This window comes from Macaca mulatta, chromosome 18 (genome assembly GCF_049350105.2).
Source record: "Macaca mulatta isolate MMU2019108-1 chromosome 18, T2T-MMU8v2.0, whole genome shotgun sequence".
In the NCBI taxonomy this organism is placed as follows: Eukaryota; Metazoa; Chordata; class Mammalia; order Primates; family Cercopithecidae; genus Macaca; species Macaca mulatta.
In genome coordinates, this window is record NC_133423.1 from 46144746 (window position 1) to 46168712 (window position 23967).

The 23967-nt window shown below is 39.6% G+C and overlaps 1 protein-coding gene across 4 annotated transcripts in view; it reads right to left on the reverse strand.

Moving 5' to 3' along the window:
- Window positions 1-24: 24 nt before the first annotated feature.
- The window catches only part of ARK2N (arkadia (RNF111) N-terminal like PKA signaling regulator 2N), a 98612-nt gene continuing 74669 nt past the window's right edge, over window positions 25-23967 (reverse strand). For all 4 annotated transcript variants that reach the window (XM_077975538.1, XM_015121867.3, XM_001084644.5 and 1 more), the window contains 2 exons: window positions 13120-13246; window positions 25-4014 (listed from right to left, as the gene is read on the reverse strand). In XM_077975538.1, the coding sequence (XP_077831664.1) occupies window positions 3825-4014; window positions 13120-13246 (317 nt within the window). In that variant the 3' untranslated portion in view covers window positions 25-3824. The remainder of the gene's footprint in view (window positions 4015-13119; window positions 13247-23967) is intronic.

The following is a 23967-nucleotide window of genomic DNA, read 5'->3' on the forward strand; positions in this document are numbered from 1 at the left end:
ATAAAAAAACCTCAGAAGATATCATTGTTTAAATACACTCTATTTTATTTTGTCTTAAAATAGTTTAACCTTTATGCTACAGACTTATTTCAAAAAACAGAAAATCTTATCTTGCACCAAAAAATATATATATAACACTCTGTTTTATTATTTTTTCTCCAAAGACCATTAAATACTAAAGGGAAACAAAACCTAAATAATGAATGTAAAGAACCAATTTTTGTTTTAAAAACTAGAGTTGCACATTTGAAAACATTAATTCTAAGCAATGATTTGTCGTCACTGCATCAAGTCCACACTCACACTCCAGCAACAGCAGATCCATTAACTGCCAAGTGCATTGGTTCCTAGCCATACAATGGCTAACATTTCATTTTCACGGTAAGAGGAGCAAAAGGCTTCAATGGCCTCTGTACTCTTTAAAAAACAAAACAACAACAAAAATATTTCCTAGTTATCCAGTGATTTTTTTTTAAGATCACTACCTTTTAAAATTTGTTAAGAGAATAAGAAGTAAGTAGTGTTTTAAATAAAATGAAAAAATACAACAGCATCAGACTAAAATACGTGATTATTTTAAACAAACAGTGCACAATCTGAGGAAGTTTGGTTAGGGCACAGTCATTTTTATATCTACATGGAAGTCACATCATACACATATTGGAGAACAGGGATTGGGGTGCTTGCTTTGCCTTAAAAAAAAAGTTTAAAAGACAAAATAGTGTCCCCAGCTTTTTCAAAAACCTTTGTGACAGTATGAAAAGCAGGTAACAAACTTATCTTAAGTTAGTTATGGTGCTAATCTACTAAAAGTAAAGATGAACAAATGACTAAATTAGTAAACCAGACGATTCATATTGATAATTGATAATAAAAGCAAAGTTTATGGGATGTTTGCCAAAAATAAACTGAATGAAATAAACTGAATAAAAAAGAATGCATTATTCATTCAGTCTGGCCCCTACCATCAAAATGAAAAGACAATTACTGGAGAGCAGCAATTATAGGTTACATGGCAGTCATGATGATGAAACAGCTAGGTCACTGCTCTGTTTTTCACAAATCGGAGGGAATGGAAACTTTCCCAAGTCAGTGGCATAAACCAATCTGTGACCCATGTGTACCATTTTAGCAGAGAGATTACTCTGAAGACAATGTCCTGTGAAGCATAAAGAACTACTTATGCTACCAAACGTAAAACTCTGATTAAGAAAAATCCCTTTAAAATAAACTTCAAATGTCACAGGAGTTGTATACCACGGAATTGTATCATTAATACCCTGCCTGAAACCACACTCTCCACTCTTCTGAAAACAGCAATGAAAGGAGAGTTGAAACAGTCTCTCTACAGTTATTAGGGAAATGTCCCGACCTAGTAGGGGAGAGCTGTCTATCTCCACCATCCCTTCCCCTCCCCTCTTCATCTTAATATCCAAATCTCTGTTCTGGTCCATTAAGTCAGGCAGTTGGGAGCTGGACTAGGAATAAGTGAGGGAAAAGTGCAAGCTGACATAAACGCAAAGGGCCAGAGAAGAGACTGGTTACAGCTCCACTCTGTTCCTCATCCACAGTGCACACAGCACACCAACTCTGTAGAGGATGACTATTAGGGACTATGAAGAAAATATGTCACGGGAAATCACCTGCTGTGTGGAATTGGGGAAAAAAATATGTGGTTAACATAAGAACAGGTCATGCAAAAACATTCATTAAAATGGGCCTCTGCCCTGATAGTGGGGGAAAAAAATAAGCTGCAAAAACTTCAAGTCACATAATCCACTCTATTCTCTTCTCTATGATTTTCCTGGAAAACACAGACCAGAAATTGTACATTTCTGCTTTGTCTAGTATTTTAATTCAAGTCAAAAACTATGTGTAACAGTAAAATTCAATAAATTAATCCTAAAGTAAAATGTGAAGGTCCAAAGATACACCAGTAGTGAATCTTCAGACGGTCCTACTTTGCTCTGGCCTCTGGGTCTTTGGTTTTTGTCTAGAATTGTGGCCATGTGAGAGATTGATTTGCTAAAATTGGAGGTTCATGATCTTAAAAGCCTGATCTAATAAAAGCAGAAAAAAAAAAAAAAAAAAAACCGATGAAGGACAGAGGCCAGATCAAATGAGATGTTATCAGAGAAGATCAAAGAAGAAGGAATATATAGGAGAACTAATGCAACAAGAAGGGTAAAGGAATAAACTTGTCTTTACAAAACAAAAAAAAAGAAGAAGAAGAAGAACAGGCCAGGCAGGTGGAGGCAGGCAGACTCTGATGCGTGCTTATGTGGGGTGTGTGTCATTCATCTCAGCAGCCCCCAGAGCACCCACCCCTCACAGTGCCTTATGCAGAGCAGGCACTTGGTAAATTTGTTTGCTGAATGAAAACTGAAAATGGTAGTTCTCATACTCTTATGATAAGAAGAGCCACCAGGGGATTTGGAGAGAGAGGCAAAGGGCCATAGTAATGGTAACAATGGAAACAAACACACACAAAAAAAGCAAACAAAAACCATGAAAAACAAAAAGTGAAGTCTTCTAAACCAATATTACTTCACTCCCCCTGTGCAGAATAGTGTTCTAACTCTAGGTATTGCTTTTAAAAGAATTCACTAGTAACTACAACATATTATAAGAAAGAAGGTAGTAACTAATGCCACAAAATTCCAATGCTGGCATTTCCTGAATTCCCTGAAGCTCCTACTACCCTTTGCTAATCCTTTTAGATACTGTAAAACTTACCAATTAACGTGCTTTGCATCTGACTTCTTATGGTACATTCTGATTCTTCTTATGGTATTTTTTTTTCTTAGAAGATAGAGGAGAAAAATACCCAAATACAACATCAGGTCCACTTCATCTCGGATGTTAAACAGTTGTTGCTACATCCTCTTTATATAGAGACCAGCTATAAAAGACAGCACTTTCCTCTCAGATTTGCAAGTGCCTGTAGCCTCAGAGGCCATGTAACTTTTCATATTCTTCCCAACAGGTTTCTATGTTCACCCATTATTTGACTAAACCAGAAAAAAAGCCGAGGGAGAGAGATTTTTCCCACTGAACTCTTAATACTTTCAGATGCCCAGAAAACCTCATGGTGGGTATCTATCTGAAATGCCTCTGTCTCCAAGGAGACATTTTGCAAAGAGTTATTAATTATTGCAACAAGGAGACCAACTAAGTCACCTTAGTAGTATTTATAAACACAAAGGGACATGTCAATTATCTGTGCTGTGGGAAGTCAACAGGAGCAAACTCAGGAAAGAAGGCAGAAGACTTACTTAAAATAAAGAAAAAATACTTTTAATACTTCTGTCTTCTATTTTTAAGGACAGGTTTTTAAATGCACATGCCCTACTAGGTGCCAATAAGGACCTGACTGATATGTGTGCGAATGCCCTAAGATGGAAGTGCCAATGGGGTGGGCAGATAGTGGTCAAGTCTAGATATTAATTTCATTATACAGAAAAATAAATACAAGATTCAAAAACTGAAACCCATTTTGCCTGGCAATTAAAATATTATTCTAAAAGGAAGGCAGAGTTTCCTAAGATTAAAAGTCACCAAGTAAAATAAAGCTGTCTAATAAAATTCATCATTCTCATATTCCTACTGAGTGAAGGAAGAAATTCTTTTCTCTGTGATAAGTTATTTTCCTACATGACTTCTTTTAATTAAAAAAAGGGGAAGAGGAGGGAATTTTCCATGAGTTTGAATCCTACAAATGCCACAAACAGCTTCTGAAGCTGAAGCTATGACAATGAACTTCCATGTCACAAAGGATGAGGAAGTGGAAGGGAACAGTGCAGAGGAAACACAGTGACATCGTATTACAGTAGGTATTTACGCCTGCTATCCTCATCCAAGGTAAGGTCAACAACTTCTGCTGGTGAAGCCCAAGTCTGCTGGGGAGTCACAGCAGTCCATGACTGTGTTTGCCTGGTGCTAACATACTGCGTGCCCGAGCCATGCTTCCATGAAGAAACACTCTGAATCACACCACCTCGAGGATGAACACACCTGCAATCGAGATGAAGAACAAAAGCATGGTTAATTCCACCACAGGAAAAACAGAAGACGATATGACCTCAGTTGTACTGATCAACATTTTTACTAAGATAAACCTAGTATGCAAGTTCATAAAACCCACAATCAATATCCTTCCCTCCATCTCTGTCTCCCTCTCTCCCCACCCCACGACACTCCACTTGGTCCCTCTCTGAATTTAGCCTTAAAAAGGCCAAGGGTCTTATCTCAGCCGGAAACTCCTGAGCTGTGTCTAAATTAGTCACTGACCATGGGTGAGAGGATGTTTCTCTGGACTCATTTACACCTCTGGGATCTTCATGACAGGGCAACACATAAATCCAGAACAAAGATGCCCAAACAATCTTAGTCTGAACAAACCAAACAGTAAGAAAAATAGTTAAAACTTGTTCTTAAAATAAGCTTTATAATTGGTAATAATGCCTTCAAAGACAGTGACAGTAATACCCTTTTATAGATTAAATTTCTAAAAGTCTGTCAGTAACAGATCATGAATAAAGGATCAATTTCCCTTGTCCTGAAGGTCACAACAGAAGCACTTGGTTCATTCAACAGAATCGCTTACAATTTGGTTCCGTGAAAGTAACACAGCTGAATCTTCAGTTTAGATCCACTAAAAGGTTCTATCAGAGGGACAGAACTGCCTTGTTAGCAAGTCATACCAAGAGTTCACTGAAATAAAATTGTTTCAGAAACACTGACAGTTTGAATTCCACATTCCAGTCAAATGATAGAATTGTGAACCTCCAGGCCAAAACACTAAGTTCTGACTCAAATGAGAGGAAGGCAGGCAACTCATGAGACCAATGCTATGTCCTCTCATCTAAACTTCCTGAGCAGACCTTAGGTAGCGTACGTGAGAAGTAACAAGTGGCATGAGTCCAGTCACTAAACTACCACAGTGGCTCCTGAGCAGCTGTCTGACAATCTGTAAGCAACAAATAATGCTGGGCCACTTGAGAATTTCGGCTTTGATTTAATGCTACCTAAACTCCCAGGTTCAAAAGAACATTCAGGTAATAATGGACAAGATTCAGTTGCAAAACTACCCCAAGGACCCTTAAGCTCCTGCAAACATGCCCTACTCCTACAAAGGCTTAACCTGGTAACTTCTCCCTTACTAAGAAAAGTTCCTAAGAACAGAACTCTCAGGGCCAGAGCAGAGGGCAGAATGCAAATTTGTTACAGTACCAGAAGCCCATCATCTGTCCAGAGATGGGCTAAGTAGTTACTAACCCAGAGGCTACTACCTTTTCAAAGATTAGCTAGCGAAATAAATAGGAACATTAAAATAAGGGACATAAAGCCCAATGTCTAATTCATATCTGTTCAACTCATTATATAAATTCATATTAAATGACCATGTAGTCATGGAAAAATGTCAGCCAAAGGAGTCCATTCAACATTTATAGAAATGGTTTTGAGGACTGAAGGCCAATGAAACACTACGTTTACTAAGCGGTTTCACATATATTATCTCATTGGACAATTCCAACAGACCTATGAGGTAAGCATGGAATTTACTATCCTCACTCTACAGAGAGGGAAACTGAGGCTTAAACAGGTTACATGATTTGCTCAGACTCACAATGCTTGAAAGTGATAGGCCAAGGAAGACAGGTCGGATTTTGGGTCCAATGCTTTCCATATCATGTTGCTGCTTTACAGACATGTGTATCAAATTGGGTGTGGCAAAACACAGCTAAAACCATCAGAATACAAAGATAGGCCCAAACAATTTAGAAGTATAAAGTTACTTGACAATTCAAAAGCTCACCTGTACAAGCACTAATTGAAGTCAAGCTGGCTAGAAACCTGGTAAGAATTCAGGCAATGAATGAGTGGCAGAGAGAGTCAATGTAATCTTTGGCAGAATTTCTAAAAATATCTTCGAAGTAAAAGAACTGTATTGTCCCAATTGTTTATCTGTATTGCTCACTAAGTAATCATACAATGTAACATCAGGCAATGGCTTTTTAAAAAATCTGATCTAATCTGTTTATTATACAGAAGAAAAAACCTAGGCCAAAAGACAACCACCTAGGCTCTTAAACAAGTTAAGTATAGAACTGGAATAAAATCAGGTCTCCACTCAATGGTTTATTTTCCACTGAATAAGAATGCCTTCTTCAGGCTATACCTGAAGTTACTATAGCATGTTTGACTGAGAGAAGCACTGCCTGGTTCCCAGGGCCATTCAATAAGCAGCAAAGAACAGTCTAGAAAGTGTCTGGCATAGGAGAAGAACTGGGAGAGTAAGAGGTTTAGAGACCATATCTCCTACTGAGGAATGGCTGAAGGAGACAGAATAGGAGACAGGGCACTTCAACTATCTAAAAATAGATCACTTCTGTAGTTATGTTACAAATGGTTCCAGTTACCAAAAACCAGCTTAGGCTACTTTAAATAATAAAGAGAATTTATTAGAAGGACACTGGGCACCTCAAAGAGCCTAAGATGACGGAACAACCCCTAACCCTCTCTATTTCTCCTACTTCAAAATTTTAGATTATCTGGAGAATGTGATGATACTACCTTTGGTCAAAAGCTTTCCTAACTCTAATTATTAATAGTTGTACATGGAATTCCCAAAGACGGGAGAATCACTGTGAGGCGGAAGCCACCATGAAAGGTACTATTTCATGCTCAAGGTAAAACTACTGAGAGCATGCTAAGAACCGTGAATCAGTTTTTAGAAGGCAAGTTTCAGATAATCATTGCTATAGAACAAAGCCACTAACAAATAGAATGAATTGCCTTTTAAGCGCTCAAGTAATTGCTGAGGCATCTGTCAGGAATGTTAAGGAAGATTTTAAGATGCCCTCCAAGGTCAACAGTGACTTTAACATTTGTTCAAAAACAGGCAAAACAATCATTAAAAGTCAGAATAGGCTGGCACGGTGGCTCATGACTCTAATCCCAGTACTTTGAGAGGGTGAGATGGGAGGATCGCCTGAGCTCACAAGTTCGAGACCAGCATGGGCACCATGGTGAAACCCCATCTCTATCAAACACACACACACACACACACACACACACACAAACACAAAATTAGCTGGGTGTGGTAGTAGGCACCCGTACTCCCAGCTACTCGGAAGGCTGAGGTGGGAGGATGGCTTGAGCCTTGGCGGTCAAAGCTGCCGTGAACAGAAATCATGCCACTGCACTCCAGCCTGGGTGGCTGAGCTTTGTCTCAAAAAAAAAAAAGAAAAAGTCAAGATAGTAGTCACAGGGGAAAAGAGAAGGGGGAGGTTGTAATTAGAAAGTAGTGCAGAGTGGCTGAGCGTGGTGGCTCACGCCTGTAATCTCAGCACTTTGGGAGGCCAAGGCAGGTGGATTCACAAGGTCAGGAGATCAAGACCAGTCTGGCTAACATGGTGAAACCCTGTCTCCACTAAAAATACAAAAAATGAGCCAGGCGTGGTGGCATGCACCTGTAGTCCCAGCTACTCCGGAGGTTAAGGCAGGAGAATCGCTTGAACCCAGGAGGCGGAGGCTGCAGGGAGCTGAGATCGCGCCACTGTACTCCAGCCTGGGTGACAGAAGGAGACTCCGTCTCAAAAAAGAAAGCACAGCATGACTTCTGTGTTTTGATCTGAGTGCTTGTTACTTGGGTATAAGGAGTTTGCAAAAATTAAAGATACATTATTAGTTACCTATACATGTTATTAGCCAATAAAATATTCACAAAAATCATTTACTTTAATGATCTCAAACACACTGAATAAAATGGGAGTTAGGAGATGGATGAGGACAGAACAAGGCTTTTAACACATTTTTTTTAAACCACAGAGGGAAAAAACAGTCCATCTAGTAAACAGAAGGGTGCTAGAGAAATATTTCAACTATTTTATAAGACAGTATACATTACACAAAAATGTATACCAGATAGGGAAAAAATTCCAGGAGAAAGAGGGAGCACAATGGTTGTTAAGCCTCTGGAGTGGTCCTATAACAGATGTTAAGAGGCTCAAAATTTTGTGAGACAACATAAAAAATAAAGAGTTTCATGTATTATCACATATGCTTTTTCTGTATCATGAAAGATATGAGGTAGGAACATACTCAACTGATTTTCAATTAGTCCAATCAATTGTATTACTAATCTGTATTAGTGCAGATATAGGCTTTGTTCTCACAAAGTGTTTAAACTGCATACAATTGGTGACAGGTATGAAACACAACCTAGAGCCATATTTTGCATTTTATAACCAAGAAAATGCTTGGGTCTCGCTTCCCAAAATGTTGGGGAAAATACATTATAAACAATATGGTTTGACAGAATAATTTCCTGTTCTTCATACACTAATATCAATAGAAAGGCTGCACAGTGGAAATGAAGTGTGCGCGTGCACACACACACACACAGAGAGAAGGCTCTGATGATCAACTTTTGATATAGTGAGCTTACTATTCCAGGAAAACAACATCAAAAATTAATCATTTTTACTCTCATTTATAGACAGCCTGAAGGTGACCTCTTAGATAACATTTCTACTTCTTTTTCCTAACTGAAGAGGAAATGAATCCTTGTGATTGTAGGGAAACACTCATTTGTCTCCCTAGTTTTTTTGGAGTTAATGTTAGCAACAGGGCCGGGCACGGTGGCTCAAGTCTGTAATCCCAGCACTTTGGGAGGCCGAGGCGGGCAGACTGCCTGAGCTCAGGAGTTCGCGACCAGCCTGGGCAACATGGTGAAACGCTGTCTCTACTAAAATACAAAAAATTAGCCGGGCATGGCGGCATGCTCCTGTAGTCCCAGCTACCCAGGAGGCTAAGGCAGGAGAACTGCTTGAACTCGGGAGGTGGAGCTTTCTGTGAGCCAAGATCACACCACTGTACTCCAGCCTGGACAACAGAGTGAGACTCCATCTCAAAAAAAAAAAAAAAAAAAAAAAGTTAGCAACTGGTCCTATGAAGCAATGAGTCTCAAATACAGCTTCCTACACCAATTATTTTGCTGAGGAATAACCCAATAGAGTGAGACTCCATCTCAAAAAAAAAAAAAAAAGTTAGCAACTGGTCCTATGAAGCAATGAGTCTCAAATATAGCTTCCTACACCAATTATTTTGCTGAGGAACAACCCAATATTAACACCAATGATCACAGGATTAACAGACTAGAATGAGGTCCTCAGAACAGGTATCAAAAGAACTGTTTCAACACAGTTCCAAAACATACAGATCTGGGCTATATGTATTCATCTTCCTAGAGCAATTATCAATGAGGTCGGTAGAAGGAAACAATAACAGGACCAAGGAGAAAAAAACTTACTGGCCTGAAGTTCGTAAATTAAGAGTTTTGGCAAAATTAAGTGGGCACAGAAGAACTAGAGATGCTGGGAAAGTCTCCATCTCACTAGAAAAGAGCATCTGTGAAACTGGACTGTCCAAAAATTAACATCTGGAAATAACATTTAGGTAACACCAGGAGTTCAACACAGCAATACAAGGCAATCATAAAATATGCGTTCAACCATTAGTTCAGAAAGCATGTTTTCTAGTCTAGGACTAGGGGATACACAAAAGAGAAACGAATACATCAAACTCTAAAATAAAAGAATAGGGGAAGATATTAGCATTCAAGAAAAGAAAAATAACTATCAAAAAAGGTGGGGGCGGGGAGGCATATCACAACTAGAATTACTCAGTGCAAAGGCCAAACAAAATGCTTCCAATATGGAAAAATGGCACCCAAAACAAGTCAGGGCAGCCACAATTCCAGAGAACAACTCAAGGACCAAATCTGAGTTCTTAAAAACTCTTAAAAATCCAACAACAATGTAGAATATGAAAAGAAAAAAAAAGAACAGGACAACTAAATCCAAACAAAACATCTACTCTATACATGTAAATCAAATGAGAACAAAAAGATGTGGATCAAAACCTAAAACCTTTTTCCAAGTGATAACCCTGCCAGAAACACATCAATACTTCATAACTGCAACCCTATACCTGTAAAAGAAATAAATTCCAGATGAGATACAGGCAGCCAAGGGGCAACTCTGAAGCAACCAACAAGAACGCCTCTTCTCCTACTTGCTTCTCAGCTTTTTAATCTCAATGTCTGAAAGATTATCAGGCTACTGATACAGAAGCTGCTGGGGGAAAAAAATGTTGGAAAGACTCAGTCCTAGACCCAAGATCAATATAAAAGACACCCTCACAAAATAACAAAGGAGTCAGTTAAAAATACTCCAAAGAACCTGTAAACTCTACATTCCATTATATGGACAATTTTAACCACCAGTGAGGTTTTAAAATGGATGTCACCTACAAGATATGATTTCCCAGGATTCAACCAATGAATAAGAATAAAACACAGCTTTATGCTTCAGAGCCTGTAAGAAAAAATCCTTGAAAATAATGTAATGTTATTTAAAATGTAGACAAAGTCACTTTGTTCAAGTGTAGAATAGGGATTGTGTGTTGGGGTGGGGAGAACTGAGAATTTAAATTTCCAGGTTTTAATAGAAAGATAATGATAATTGTAACTCCAGATATAAAAATGTTGTTTTTTTTTAAAAAAAAAGAAGATAAACATTTAATGATGAAGAAACATTGAACAAAGAAGCTAAAAATAAGTGTGGTTCATGCTGTAACATTTCTAGGCATAAGGAAACAATAAAAAGGGAGACGAGTTAGAAATTAATAGAGAACCTGACCAAGTGATATGTCTTAGCACAGAGTAAGAGACTAGATAAACAATACAGGTTTCTACCTATTCCTTCCCTATTTAAGTTGGAACCCGTAAGTCCAATGAATTAACATTTGAAATGTAACTCAAAAGGAAGTTGGTGAATGAATAATATGTCCCTGGCACATCTGAAGATAATTCACACACATCAACCTGTCAGTGGGCAGGGTATCATAGTAGGAACCCTAAAATTTAAAAATACAATAGTCTAGAAAGATCCTGACACATGGCTTAAAAGGATAACTTATATCATAAGAAACAATGGTGAAATAAACCAAAGGCAAAAATTTGCTGATGTAAAGGAAGAAATCAGTAGTTCTAGCTTTCTCATCTGGTGGGTAAGTCGGCCTAAACAGAAAAATGGAAGAGAATTTAATAGGAAAAAATTTGTAATTAAGGCAGAAAAAAAAGAGGAAAGACTGAAAAATAAAAATTCTTTCCCACCAGAATAAGGAAAATAATCATTAAAAAAAGAAAGAAAGAAAGAAAAAGAGGCAGGGCACGGTGGTTCATGCCTGTAATCCCAGCACTTTGGGAGGCCAAGGTGGGCGGATCACCTGAGGTCAGGAGTTTGAGACCAGCCTGACCAACATGGAGAAACCCCGTCTCTACTAAAAATACAAAATTAGCCAAGCGTGGTGGCGCATGCCTGTAATCCCAGCTACTCGGGAGCCTGAGGCAGGAGAATCGCTTGAACCCAGGAGGTGGAGATTGCAGTGAGCCTAGATTGTGTCATTGCACTCCAGCCTGGGCAACAAGAGTGAAACTCCATCTCAAAAAAAAAAGAAAAAGAAAAAATGAAGCAGCCTTACAGGCATACTTACAGAATAAAACACAATAAATACAGAAGGCATAAATACAGAATAGAAGATGAAGTTCTAGGACAAGACTAGTTCTCAAAAAGTCAGAATTGGCCATTTTTGAGGAGATGGCACGTTAAACTACAAATTAACTCTACATCCTTAAGGTTCCAATTATTTGACTGAAAAATGCTCTCAAAGTATACTTAGATCTCACTAGAAAAGGTACCCTTAACATACATGTATCTGTATTTCATCTCCACTCTACACTTCTAAGTTCGTCTTTTATATAAAAGACAGAAGAAATGCTGGCAAATGTGCTTTATTACCTGGGTAACCAGAGTAAAATCAGATCAAAGAGCCAAGTAATGAATACACTATGTTATATACCTATTTATCAGAAAATCACAACTTCACTCTTGTGGCATGGGAGAAAAGTTGTTTGCTTTATACAAAACACACAAGCTCTAAAGTCTGAAGTTTGGGGGGTGGGTGGGTGTGTGCACGTGCGGTGGGGGAGGTGGGGAGAAGAGGATGTTCCAGGATGTTTCAGAAGAATATCGCTGAAAGGGCTGGAACCGATTATTATGAACATACCTTAAAGCAGGAGTCAGCAAATGTATTCTGCAAAGGTATTGACTTTTCAGACAGTACATATCTTAGGCTTTGGGGAGGACATATAATCTCTGTTGAAATGATTCAACTTTGCCAATGGAGTGCATAAACAGACATAGATGATTACATACAAAATGAACAAGCACGGTTGTTAAAATAAAACTTTATTTATAGACTAAAATTTTAATTCCTGTAATTTTCACATGTCACAAAGTATCATTCTTCATTTGATTTTTTTTTTTCCACCAGCCATCTAAAAAGGTAAAAATCATTCTTAGCTCACAGCTCAGACAAAAACAGGCAGCAGGCCAGAACTAGCCTATGGGCCACAGTTTGCTGACCCCTACCTTAACGAATGCCAAACTTCATAAAATTATGTTTATAATGCTACATACCAACTTGATGTCTTGTGGGGTTTTTTTTAATCCCAAGAAACAAGACTCCCTTAGTTATATGAACATTACTAGAAATATACTCTGTAAAAACAGACCAAAATAACTTAAAAGTTTGCTTTTAATGAGAGACAAGGAGAGGTGCTCTAGGAAACCAGTCAAAGAGGCATGATGTCAGATGCATGTTTCCCAACTGTTTGCTCCCAGTATGTTTCAAGGTAAAGTGAAAGGCAAGAAAGTACGAACGTGAGAGAAAAAAGTAGTGATACTTCTGCCTTAAATGAGAAGTCTGTCAAGCTAACTAAACATTTGCTTAAAAGAAAAAACCATCAGCTCTAGTTCACAAACATGTATGGTTGAAATGTTCTTGATATGAGACAATATATAACACACTCTAAGGCTCATATCATGTCTAAAGAAAAAGTATTTCTTAAGCCAAACAAAAGCGAGAGCTCCCATCATTCATTCATGCCGGCAATGCCATAAAGTCTACTACCATTTTCTTTTAACTTGTTTTCTGGTTAAAATAGAATTTATAACTTAAAATATCAGACTACTCCAATTAGTATCCTACCTTGCATGTTCCTGAACTCCCACAATCTCTACTTCACTATCTGAAGAGGCAATGTTAATTTCTTCATTGAGTGGTGCATTGCCAGCAGATGTTTTGTCACTTGCTAGGAATCCTGGATCCAAATGACCTGAGAGAGAAGGGGAGAGAAAAAAGCACTATAATTTTATTTCTCATAAACAGTGGAAACAACTCATTGACAGATTTGTCATCTAGGTTTAGTCACGGAAACAGAATCACCCTGTGAGAGCTTGCCACAGCAAAACTGTCAAATAAGCTGGGGCAGTGTTCTTTGTTCAAACATTGGTTTTAAAAAAAATAAACAGAATACATGCTCATGATGTATATTCAAACAACATGGCAGTACATAAAAGTATGAACTCAAAGTCTCTCACTCGCTACCTCCTTAGGATAAATAATTTAAATGCTTTGGTAAATACCTATATCTGTCTACCTAAACCATAATAAACTCTATATATTTTATGCTGTAATGCTTTCTGCATTCAACTCCAGTCAGTTTTTAAACGACCTGCATAACCACCTAGAAGGCAGTGGGGATCTCTACTGCTTATCATTTTAATAGAGCCAAACTCTAAACCGGAAAAGCCCAAAGGCACATATGGAACAATAACAGAAGTAATCTCTAATACCATATTTATACTGGGATGCTTTGTGAAAGATTTAGCATATGTTCTCTCTAAAGAAACATAGATTTGACAAAATCTGACCCAAAACTACATCTAAAAAGAAAGACTGGAGGTAAATCACAATTTTGGCTCTGAGCAACTGAAATGTAACTTGCACATTGCTGAGAGTTCTCCTTAGAAACAAACCACAAACTCTGGAAAAACATAACAGTTTGTGGCACTGGGGCATGTAAGGACTTCTTCGTAGAGTCTTCCCAAAGCATGTATTATATGATGCAATAAAACACATTCTTCAACATCACAGAAAACACGAGCTTCACAGAACTCTCAATAATGGCTAATGGCATGGCATCAAAGTACGTGGCTCTAAAAACAATTCTAGCAACAGCTAAAATAAATCGGCCTATGTGTACCAGCTCTTAAATGTTCTGATTTAAAAGGGTGAATTTTAGAATACCTAGGAGTTAACACAGAATAAACAGAGTTGCAATGAGTACAAATTCCCATTTACTCTCTAAAGGGTATTTTTATTTAAATATATTATGATCTGATACAAAATTATTTCCCATATTTAAAAAAAAAAAAAACTACATGACACCTAACCTAAACTAAACCAATGTAAAGAAAATAAAATTTTGGCTCACGCCTGTAATCCCAGCACTTTGGGAGGCCAAGGCGGGCAGATCACAAGGTCAAGAGATCGAGACCATCCTGGCCAACATGGTTGAATCCCTGTCTCTACTAAAAATACAAAAATTAGCTGGGCATGGTGGCGCGTGCCTGTAGTCCCAGCTACTCAGGAGGCTGAGGATAGAGAATTGCTTGAACCCAGGAAGCGGAGGTTTCAGTGAGCCGAGATCGCGCCACTGCACTCCAGCCAGGCAACAGAGGGAGATTCCGTCTTAAAAAAAAAAAAAAGGAAAGCACAGAAAATTTTACATACAACTCTCTTCTCCCTTCACTCAACCCAATGCTTCAAGGTTATTGAGAAATCTTGTACTTTTTTTTTTTTTTTTTTTGAGATGGAGTCTCGCTCTGTTACCCAGGCTAGAGTACAATGGTGCAATCTCGGCTCACTGCAACCTCTGCCTCCCGGGTTCAAGCAATTCTCCTGCCTCAGCCTCCCAAGTAGCTGGGATTACAAGCGCCCGCTACCACATCCAGCTAATTTTTTGTAATGTTAGTAGAGATGGGGTTTCGCCATGTTGGTCAGGCTGGTCTCAAACTCCTGGCCTCAGGTGATCCGCCCACCTTGGCCTCCCCAAAGTGCAGGGATTACAAGTGTGAGCCACTGCACCTGGCCAAATCTTGAATTTTCATACTCCTGTCACCCTTGAGTGTAAACCTTTTGGAAAGCTACAGACAGTCACAAAGCAAGGCTTACAATTTTTATACCTTCTGACCCTGTAAACCCATCCCTAATAATTTACTCTTTAGCCTTTAAATAAGCAAAATGTTATATCCAAAGATATTCATTACAGTGCTATGTAGCAACTTGGAAAAATGTATACTAACATATAAAGTATTACATATAACACTATAAAAATATGTAGATTCTGGGTAAAGCTGTGAAAAATAATCAAGTTTGAATATGATTGTGGGTCTTTTTCATAATTCTTTAGTACTATTTTTATCTTTTATCCTTCGACTGAAAAGGATGCATATATGTGAAAAATTTTTAATGCTTAGAATGGCTCCTAGCTAAACAAGTGATTGAGATTATATATCACAGTCTGCATGGGTTTGTAATCCAGATCATGTGGCACTGGCAGTGGGCACATATCTGGACCCTGTAAGTACACAAAAGGTGGCATTCACCAGATAAAACCCTGTTTTATTAAATCTAGGGAGGCTGCTTAAATAGAATTGGTTAAGCCTTGCTTTGGTAAACCTAGATTCTTGTTCTGATCCCTAATACCTTGTTGTGGCCAAGTCTTCATCCAATTTCTACTTCAATGTTTTAGTCATGGCTATCCTCATGCACACTGTTCCAACTGTACTGCTAGGGAAGAATACAAAATCACAGACTCAATAATTCAAACAGTCTTTACTGTTTATTTGTTTGTACCTGCAATAAATACTTGTGACATGCTATGCACTGTGCTAAGTGCTAGAAATACTATGGGGAACAAGGCAGGCATAGTCTCTACCCTCAATGAACCTGCAATATATGCCGAGATAATAAAAAGCAGTCTATTGCACCATTGCTTGAAAACTGCTCTGATAGGGAACATTCACCAGACTTGAGGGCAATCAGGGTAGCTGAGTTCTAAAGGAAGAGTAGGCACAGGTGAGGGGAAGTGGCATACGGAACATTCTGTTGTCCTTTAAGGTATAAAAGTTTGGTGAGATTTTGGGGTAACAGTCAAAAGAGTAATAAGAAACAAGGCTACCAAAGTCAGCAGGTCAGATCATGATAAGCTGTCTGGATTTAACTTCGAGAAGTAGGAAGCCACTTAACGATTTAAGCAGAGGAGTGACGTCATCTGGTTTTGCATTTTAAAGAATTTCTTTTCAGAGTATAGAAATGAAACTGATAGCAAGCAGGACAGGAAATACTGGAGGCAACAAAATCAGTTAGACTGCTGCAGCTTCCTGGGTGAGAAATGACTGCGACTGAACTAGGAAAAAAAACAACGGAAAATACTCCGTGTGTGTGTACGAATGGAGTTAGTGACGTTGGGAATTAGGCAAATGAAAAAACACAGAAAGTCAAAAATGATGCTTAGGTTTCCGACTTAGGTAAAGGGATAGAGTTACAGGGCCATTCAGTGCACTAATAAAAGCTGAGGGTGGTTGCTTAGGGCATGATGATAATGTGCCTTTAATATATACAATAAGCAGTTCACATAACTTAAGTTTTCACATAAATAATGAGTGTTCATAATAGCAGGACTTGCAAGCAGAGACAGACTAAGACAGGTGCCAGGAATGTTTCAAAAATGAGTGAAACTATCATAAAGTCAGTAGATGACAGTCAATGGTACAATCGGTACTGTTCTAAAGCTCAGGTCAGAGATCTAAAGAGGAAATACAGACTTGTTAAATCCTCTGCAATAAGTGAGAGAATACAGATCATCCAGAAAAGTAAAAGTGGTCTATAGAACACAACCCAAGTATTGATGAACATAAATAATTAAGAGACAGGGTGGGGCGGTGGGGCGGGGAATTAGGCTTGGTGGTATGTAACTATAGACTCAGCAACTCGGGAAACTGCGACAGGATTGCTTGAGCCCAGGGGGTTAAGGCTGCAGTGTGCCATGATTGCATCACTGCACTCCAGCCTGGGAGAAAGCCAATATAGCAAAGCAATCTGAAAAATAATGAAAGGGAAGGAAGAGTAAACACAATTTAAGAAGTTTGGCTATAGAAGAAAAGGAGATAGGATGATACTGAGTAAGGAATATGGGCTTGAGGGAGGGGTGTATGCATGTATGTATGTACGTATGTATGTATGTGTAGTTTTTAACAATGAGAGAGACCTGTTCATATTCCAAAAGGGCAGAGAATAGGTTTGACAGCAGAAAGCTGAGGTAATCTGGATTTTGAAGAATGTGGCAAGGCCATCTGCAGAGTGTAGGTGTGGGCAGATGCAGAAAAGCCAAGTAGCCACTATGAAGAAAGAATCCTGCGTAAGGAAAAGGCGGGATTTATGGGAAGCACTGAGAGCCTGAATGAGGCCACAGACTAGGAAATTAAGGCAAGCTTTAACTCTGTAACAAAGTGATTTTCTCCAGCTATGCTTAGCAGGTAGATAAAGGCTCAAAGTGTGCATCCAGTGATCAGACTGCCAAGTGACATTTGGCAAAGGACAGCTGGGCCTATATAGGCGTGATAGGGAAGGACATGAAGCTGGGAGAGGACTGATAAAGGGATGGGTGATTGGTCCAACGACGTAGAAAAGTAGTGTGGTAGAAGTAGCTACATAAGAGAACAGAGGCCAGGTGCAGTGGCTCACACCTGTAATCCCACCACTTTGGGAGGCCAAGGCAGGCAGATCACGAGGTCAAGAGATGGAGACCATCCTAGCCAACATGGTAAAACCCCATCTCTACTAAAAATACAAAAATTAGCTGGGTGTAGTGGTGTGCGTCTGTAGTCCCAGCTACTCAGGAGGCTGAGGCAGGAGAATTGCTTGAATCCAGAAAGCGGAGGTTTCAGTAATGAGCCAAGATCGCGCCACTGCACTCCAGCCCAGCGACAGAGCAAGACTCTGTCTCCAAAAAAAAAAGAGTGTAGAAAAGCCTACAGAGTAGAAAAGGAAAAAGAAGTAACGAGGGGTAGAAGGAAAACCAGCGATTACAAGAAGTAAAACACTATACTTTCTCCCTCTTAGCTACCCACAAAATACAAGCACCAGGGATCATCCATTTTTTGCCATCTTATCCCAAACTCTGTTGTTTTCCTTTGCTCCAGTCACCCACTGCTCACCCTCCTACAACTTTACCACTGCTTTCTGGAATGCCAACTTCATGGTAAAATACACTGAACTTTCTCTCCACCTCCTTGTGGAAACCTGACTGACCTTCCTGAAGACGTTGTCTCCCCTGAAGTCTTCTGAAGAGGAAGCTGCTCTTAACCCCCAATGCTGGGATGCAGACCACTTATAAATTACTCATCTCCATCCTCTTGTACCAACACCAGCAGGCAGTGCCTTCCAGGAGGTTACCATTTCACTGCCATGTACTGACTCCAGGACAGTTACTCATTCATGAAACAGTCCTGGCACGTGTCTTAGTCTCTCTCTACTTACAAGTCCTGCTATCATGAATACTAATTATTTATGTGAAAAAACCACCTCAAAACTGTCTGTGCCTACTCACTAAGAAGTAAGAAGCTTGGCCGGGCGCGGTGGCTCAAGCCTGTAATCCCAGCACTTTGGGAGGCCGAGACGGGTGGATCACGAGGTCAGGAGATCGAGACCATCCTGGCTAACACGGTGAAACCCCGTCTCTACTAAAAAAAAAATACAAAAAAATAGCCGGGCGAGGTGGTGGGCGCCTGTAGTCCCAGCTACTCGGGAGGCTGAGGCAGGAGAATGGCATGAACCCGGGAGGCGGAGCTTGCAGTGAGCTGAGATCCGGCCACTGCACTCCAGCCTGGGCCACAGAGCGAGACTCCGACTCAAAAAAAAAAAAAAAAAAAAAAAAAGAAGAAAGAAGCTGGGCTGGGCTACATGGCTCACACCTGTAATCCCAGCACTTTGGGAGGCCGAGGCAGGCAGATCACTTGAGGTCAGGTGTTTGAGACCAAGCCTGGCCAACATAGCAAAACTGTCTCTATTAAAAATACAAAAATCAGGCAGGTATGGTGGTATGCCCCTGTAGTCCCAGCTACTCAGAAAGCTGAGGCAGAAGAATTGCTTGAACCCAAGAGGCAGAGATTGCAGTGAGCTGAATTATACCACTGCACTCCAGCCTGGATGACCGAGCGAGAAGCCGTCTTAATCAATCAATAAGCAAGCAAGCAATGGGCTGAGCTCCAAGAGGTACTAAAAGCCACTTGTGATAAGACTCACAGTAAGGGGTTCAGCCTGTTGGGATCCTAAAAATAAATAAATGAAATGAATTAAACCAAATTAAAAAGGCAGATTGTGGACAGGCAGGGTCACCATAACCAAACTCTTCTTCCTTGATCACTCAATGCTTTTAAACAACGGTAATTAAGAAAATACAACAAGAATATGACATAATTAGTTAATTCTTGGTATCTCTTTGCCCAGTTCCCATAACCAGAGTTCTAATTTATAATTCTACCGTCTCTAGTAGGAATGTTTTGTGAAACATCCATCATCAATATTTCTGAATAACCACTCTTCACTGACTAGGACCCTGCCAACCTCACCTTACCACCTCCAATAGCCTTACTCCAGAGCTAGAAATACTTTATTTATCTAGAAATACTTCATCACTTTATTTTTTATGAAATGAAAAGTTACTATGTTACTTTTGTTAATTTTGTACTGTCTTAAAAAAACAAAACAAGGTACCATCACCAACATTTCAGATTCTTCTAACTTTATTCATTCATTATGGATCTAAAAACTAGTAATATTCCTTCCACACTGTTAGATAATCCAAACAATTCTGGCAGTGCAATTTCTGCCGTAAAAATTGCAATCCAAACCTGCTGGTATTTAACATGGTTATAAAACCCAAACAATATGCTAAAACTGGTCACTTAAAATTGGGGTCTGCTTTTTTTTTTTTTTTTTTGAGATGGAGTTTTGATCTTGTTGCCCAGGCTGGAGTGCAACAACGCGATCTCAGCTCACTGCAACCTCCACCTCCCAGGTTCAAGCGATTCTCCCACCTCAGCCTCCTGAGTAGTTGGGATTACAGGCATGCACCACCACACCAGGCTAATTTTGTATTTTAGTACAGATGGGTTTTGGCCATGTTGGTAAGGCTGGTCTCGAACTTCTGACCTCAGGTAATCCACCCGCCTTGGCCTCCTAAAGTGTTGGGATTACAGGCGTGAGCCTCCACGCCTGGCTTAGGGTCTGCTCTTATAGACTCTGGCCGGGGGTCTGCTCTTATCTGTATTGCTTGGTCAAAATACTAGTACAAGATAAAATAAGAGGCATGAGAAAGTGATGGGGGTGCTAAATATAGACTGCCTGGTAAATGTTAAGAACTCCTAGACTAATAGTGTGAGACATTTGCCAAATTTCCTGTCAGAGCCTTAGATAAATTGTGCCACGGAGAAAACAAATCAGCTAGGACAATGAGATGGGGACACCAAAGGCATTCTGGGATGCCTCTGCCTCTTCCTTCTTCTATTTCAGAGCCAGGACCATTAGTCCTTTTCTGTCACTGTAACCCTCTTCAGCATGCCACACATTCCCTTTGGGAGCTCCAGTACAGAACCTGACATTCTCTGGCCTTTGGGCCTTTTCTGTTCTGCCCCTCCCCACCCCGCCCCACCCCCCAAGGAGGACCTCACAGGATTCCAATGGCAGAACAGTGCCTAAAGCATACACAAAAGTGAGCCAAAGATGCTATGAGGTTCTTCAAATACTGTCAGTGGTAGTAATCTTTTCCAGTTCTAAGACAAGAACAAGCCCTGTAGAGAAAAATGTAAATACCACAATTACCATATATTAAACTGAAAATAAAGCAGAGCACTTATATTTAGCTATTGTGACAGCTGGCTGTCTCTGTGTAGGTCTTTGGAAAGATAACTTCTTTCACTATATGAGAAAATTCTGAATTTTGTCCTCCCACTGCAGACCTTTTCAACAAGATGGAGTAAGAAAAAGTTACCAGGATAAGGTAGTTACCAAGATAGGGTAAGAAAAAGAAGCATAGAAAAAGTAGTAACTAAATTATCATGGAAAACAGTTTCTTTCTGTCTTTAAAGGAAATAATCCAGCTACTTTTTAAACTGTAAATCCACTGGGTCAGAACTAGGCCTGAGCTTTGCAGCAAACTGAAGAGAAAGTAATATTACACACTGTATGACAGTCGCATACTAGGCATTTAAAAAAAATAATAATAACATCTTAAGTCACTACTCATCTAGCTTTAAAAACAAGCAAATTACTAGTTTTAGGTTTTTTTTTTTTTTTTTTTTTTTTAATTGAGACAGAGTCTCATTCTGTCACCCAGGCTGGAGCGCAGTGGCGCAATCTCGGCTCACTGCAACCTCCACCTGCCGGGATCAAGCAATTCTCCTGCCTCGGCCTCCCGAGTAGCTAGGATTACAGGAACCCACACCACCATGCCCAGCTAATTTTTGTATTTTTTTTTTTTAGTACAGACAGGGTTTCACCATATTGGACAGGCTGGTCTCCAACTCCTGACCTTGTGATCTACCCGCCTCAGCCTCCCAAAATGCCAGGATTATAGGCATGAGCCACAGTGCCCGGCCTACTTTTAGCTCTTTAAAGAGAATGTTAAAGACAACCTTAAAAAGTGAAGGAAGAGGGCCAGGCACAGTAACTCACACCTGAAATTCCAGTACTTTGAGATGCAGAGGCGGGTGGATCACTTGAGATCAGGAGGGCGAGACCAGCCTGGCCATCATGGTGAAACCCGGTCTCTACTAAAAATACAAAAAAATTAACTGGGCGTGGTGAAGGGTATCTGTAATCCCAGCTACTGGATAGGGTGAGGCAGGAGAATCACTTGAACAAGGAGGCGTAGGCTGCAATGAGCCGAGATTGCCACGGCATCCAGCCTGAGCAACAGAGTTAGAATCTGTCCCCCCACAAAAAAAAAAAGTGAAGGAAGAGGTCAAAAATCTAAAATCTGGCTGGGCATGGTGGCTCATGCCTGTAATCTTAGCACTTTGGGAGGCCAAGACAGGCGGATCACTGGAGGTCAGGAGTTCGGGACCAGTCTGGCCAACACGGTAAAACCCTGTCTCTACTAAAAATACAAAAATTAGCCGGGCGCGGTGGCACACACCTGTAATTCCAGCTACTTGGGAGGCTGAGGCAGGAGAATTACTTGAATCCAGGAGGCAGAGGTTGCAGTGAGCCCAGAATGTGCCACTGTACTCCAGCCTGGGTGACTGGAGACTCCCTCAAAAAAAAAAAATATATATATGTATATATAAAATCTTACCATCAATTTGATGCAGATAAACGTGAAGAACATGACCATACTTCATCTCCTTCACAATACTGATTCAGAAACATGGCCATTCTGGTCTGATTATTAAAAACCCTACACTAGGAACAGGAAACCCAGGATTCATTTCTCTGTACTGCCACCATGTTAGGGACAAATCAAGATTACCATCCCTATTGTAAAGATGGGGAAAATGCTCAGAGCCTACCTTCTTGACAAGAAGGCTGATGGAAAAGATAAGGTATTTAAAGTTTTAACTTCCCAGGGAAAAAATCCTAAATAAGTTCAGTTTACCACATTTATAAGCCTTCCTCACCAAGGCTTCTGCTTCTTTTTGCCCCAGCTACATTTATATTTGCAGTGAGCCCTTACTAGCAACAAAAATGAAGCCATTTTCAGATACATTAATACAGTTTTCTAAACGTGCTGGATACAAGAGTTACCTGAGGTTATTATTAAAAAGAGATTCCCAGAAACCATTTCAGATTTATTGACAGAATCATCCGGGAGAAACCTAGGAGTGTGAATATTTATAAGCACACTGAGTAATTTCTACGCTCTGGCAAAATTTAAGAAGTACTTATCGCAAGAGCAACTCGCTGCAACACAAGAGAGTAATTAGAAATTCAGTGATTGATACATTAATCACTTCCTTATTCAGTCTACTTCAGCATATTAACATAATGCTGGTTAGCATTTCTGAGGGCCTACTATGTGCTGTCCTCCATAGTAAACACATTGTATTTCACTTAGTGGTAACAATAACCTTTTGGAGTAGATACTATAACTGGCTGTGTCCCAGTTTTGTACATAGGGAAAACTGGGGCTTTATATAATTTACCTGAGGGCATGTGGTTTCTAAGTGGCTACTGGTTCAAAACCACCCACTACAGTGTTCAATTCCATCATCAATTTAAAAAAAGCAAACACATGGCAGGAGCTGAAATTAAAAATTTAGGTCTTTTGTTGATCAGCAGCTTCTCTAATTTCAACCTACTTTTTAACGCCTGCATGTGATTCAAGTATTTTGCCTAGGTTAAAACTAAAACTAAATATATATTTTGGATGCAAGATAATCATCTAATTGCTTGAAAGTAGGCAAACTACTCTATCTTTAGTGCGTACCGATGCGATCCATGAGGCTGTGGACCTGCGTTGAGATGCTGCTGTTGATTAAAGTGAACCCCTGAATACTCTGTTCAATAACTAGGCTTTTATTTTGTTGTAAAGGGGAAAGAGAGATCCCAAATTAACTATTAAAATTTTAACTTACACTCACACCATAAGAATGACCATCTGACTAACAGTCCAAGTCTCAAAACTATTAACTGGCTCCTAAGCATAAATTCTATTAATATTTTATTGAGACACCATAAGCACATTCAGGTATCTTCACAAGATGGGTTCCACTATGATAATCACATCAAGACTATAGTATTATTTTTATTTATTACCCACATACCAGTATTGTCTGACTTGAGAAAAAAAAATGCCTTTGAAAGAGCCAATAAGCTTCATAACAAAATGTCATGGGGATCTGCCGAGCAGTGGTGACTGCATCCTATGATATACAGAAACCTACACAAAATTTATAGTCCAATATGCACAAATGCTCTACCAAAAAACAC